Source organism: Crassostrea angulata, chromosome 2 (assembly GCF_025612915.1).
Source record: "Crassostrea angulata isolate pt1a10 chromosome 2, ASM2561291v2, whole genome shotgun sequence".
Lineage (NCBI taxonomy): Eukaryota > Metazoa > Mollusca > Bivalvia > Ostreida > Ostreidae > Magallana > Magallana angulata.
Window position 1 is genome coordinate 33,324,108 of NC_069112.1, and position 2,493 is coordinate 33,326,600.

At 33.3% G+C, this 2,493-nt stretch overlaps 1 protein-coding gene across 1 annotated transcript; it reads left to right on the forward strand.

Annotated features, from left to right (window-relative positions):
• On the forward strand, nt 1-2,493 carry LOC128172125 (uncharacterized). Its single transcript, XM_052837891.1, has 3 exons — nt 1-158; nt 486-645; nt 1,895-2,493. Exons 1-3 carry the CDS (start codon nt 93-95, stop codon nt 2,434-2,436), a joined length of 768 nt encoding a protein of 255 aa, XP_052693851.1. The 5' UTR covers nt 1-92; the 3' UTR covers nt 2,437-2,493.

A 2,493-nucleotide genomic window follows, 5' to 3' on the forward strand; every position in this document is an offset into this window, starting at 1 on the left:
GTGATCGTATTTAAAATTCGAAGCTGCTGTTTTCCTCTCTTCACAATATTTTCGCAGTGTTGAGATACTGTGGCTAGTTATTGTGTAGAGACATGGGCATGATGAGATTGTATCTACTGGTACCATTAGTATTTTTTCTAGTGGGAAGGCAGTACTCTGTAAGTTTTGTATCTTTTTTAAACTTATCTATATGATATATTGATTGATATTAAGTGAAGAAAAATTAGGTATAATCAGCAATAATGTGTCTTTTTTCTGGTATATCAAATGAAAGGTACAACATTTTTCCTAGATATAAATTCAAATCTTGATCTTGATCGTTAAACATTCATTCACGAGACAAGATTTCATGGTATTTTTTGAAGAATACGATACATATTTGACGTGAGCTTGAATCGCTTTAGAGGGAAGATATTATGTTTATTAACCGATTATAAAGTGAGTGTCAAGAGTCTGATCATTTGTCTTCTTGTCATACATTACAGAAAGCTGAAATTATAAGAAAACTCCAGAAAACGTCATTTCAGACTTTATATTTGAGCACTGAATCTTTTGGTCAACAATCCAACTATTTTGGGCGATTTACTGGGCCTCCAGATACAGAGGCAAAATTTGATGGCGACGAATTAATTTCATTCCAAAATAGTAGGTCAACTTTTTTTTTAGAACAATATTTTTATATGCTTGTGCATGAAAGATTTCTTTTTGATAATTGTTGAAAAGCTGTTGTTTTTCCCTGTAAAAAATAAATATATGATTTCAAATTATCATAATTTCTTTAAAAACTATTTTTGAATACAGTTTGATATACAATAGTTTTGGTTGTTTAAAGAACATATCTTTGTCTAGAAAAATAATACATGTTTAAGTAATAATTAGGCTGTCTTTGATCCTTCTGAAATCGGTATATAGGCGGGTGGGAGATATTCTCGTTTCAAAGAGTGGGACATATATATTTAGGGGCATGTTGATTTCAATAGTTTTTTGCTAAATATTTTAAACATTGTCATTGAAAACTTGAAATCTTTAAAGTAGCTTTTATGCAGTGATACATTAAATAGAAATTGGGTGCTTTTGATTATGGCAGATTTGAACTAGGTTTTTATCAAAGCAGGAAAAGCAGGAGTATTGACTTAACAAGACAGCATGTCTTAGAAAAAAATTAAATCCACAAAATTTAAACCAATTTAACCATACTCTATTAAGTACTCTGGAATCATTATAATTCGCGGTGACTCAATGTTCGTGGTTTTCGTGGGTAGTCCTTGCCCACGAATTTATATCCTTCACGAAAAAAATTAGACAGAGTATTCTTTATTACTACAAGGGAAACCTGACGCACCCACGAAATTAGATCCCCACGAATAAGTAAAATACCAACAGTCCACGAAAATTGGCCCCATGAATTTGAATGATTCCACAGTATACAAATAAGCACTTTTGGATCTATTGGCTCTCACATTTCGTTCACCTACACAACTAACAATATATCTTTTCATCAGTTATGTTTTTGGAAAATCCATCAACAACAAGAATTTGTATTAAGGTAGTATGTGACACTTCCATGTTGTGACGCATTGTTTATCTTAATACACAATAAAACCAAATGTAGATATAAGTAGTTTCTTTCCCAATTCTGTCACATATCAGTGTAGCGCAGTGGTTTGGATGGTATACTACGAATTTGTATGTCATGTGTTCGAATTCCGCCTGGGGTTTTACAATTTTTACCTTTCCAAATATTTTTAAAAGCTATTTTTGGTTAAATAATGTAAAATTTGAAACTTCTAAACTGGTGATAGTATTTCAATTATGATGTACTTTAATGCACATTAATATCGACAAATTCGCTATGTTACATTAATAGCAAAATTATAAATCATTCTTATTTCAGAGTTTCAACGATGGGGCTTGGAATATGAGGCCGAGATGAGAAACAGTCACTCCAACTACGACAGCTGGCTAACCCTGCATTCAAACTCCACGGAGGAAACTTTGCTGGTGATGTTTAACTACAACTACGCTAATCGCTCTCAAACAAGGTTCATCGAAAATAGCTGCGAAATCGGAATAGAAAAGGTAGAGAGCACCTTTCAGACCGAATACATAGGAACAGCAAAGAACTGCGAATACCACGATGTCGTGAGAGAGTTCTTTATCGTTGGTTTAAACGTTAACAACACCAAGAAGGTGGTCAACCTCGCGTCACGTTACCCGTATTCTACAGAGACTATCCATGATAAATATTTGAAATATGTAGATACATACAAGATAAAGGATAAAGATGTTTATCACGCCATTTTAAAATGGCCGATGATGAAACAAGATGGCGTCACTGTTGACAGCGTTCGCTTTGAGTTGTGGTTAAATGAGAAAGACGCTTTCATGGGTGATGCAATTGCTGGAGTTCGCATTTGGAAATTCAAAATTGTCTAAGTTTTTTTCTGTCTTTAATGAAAGTAAGATGTTGTTCAATAAAGCAGCGTTCAAATA

Bases quoted from the DNA above. Each gene is read 5' to 3' on its own strand.
- LOC128172125 (XM_052837891.1), top strand. From the start codon at position 93: ATGGGCATGATGAGATTGTATCTACTGGTACCATTAGTATTTTTTCTA. The intron at 159-485 runs GTAAGTTTTGTA...CATACATTACAG, and splicing joins TAGTGGGAAGGCAGTACTCT to AAAGCTGAAATTATAAGAAA. The intron at 646-1,894 runs GTAGGTCAACTT...TTCTTATTTCAG, and splicing joins ATTAATTTCATTCCAAAATA to AGTTTCAACGATGGGGCTTG.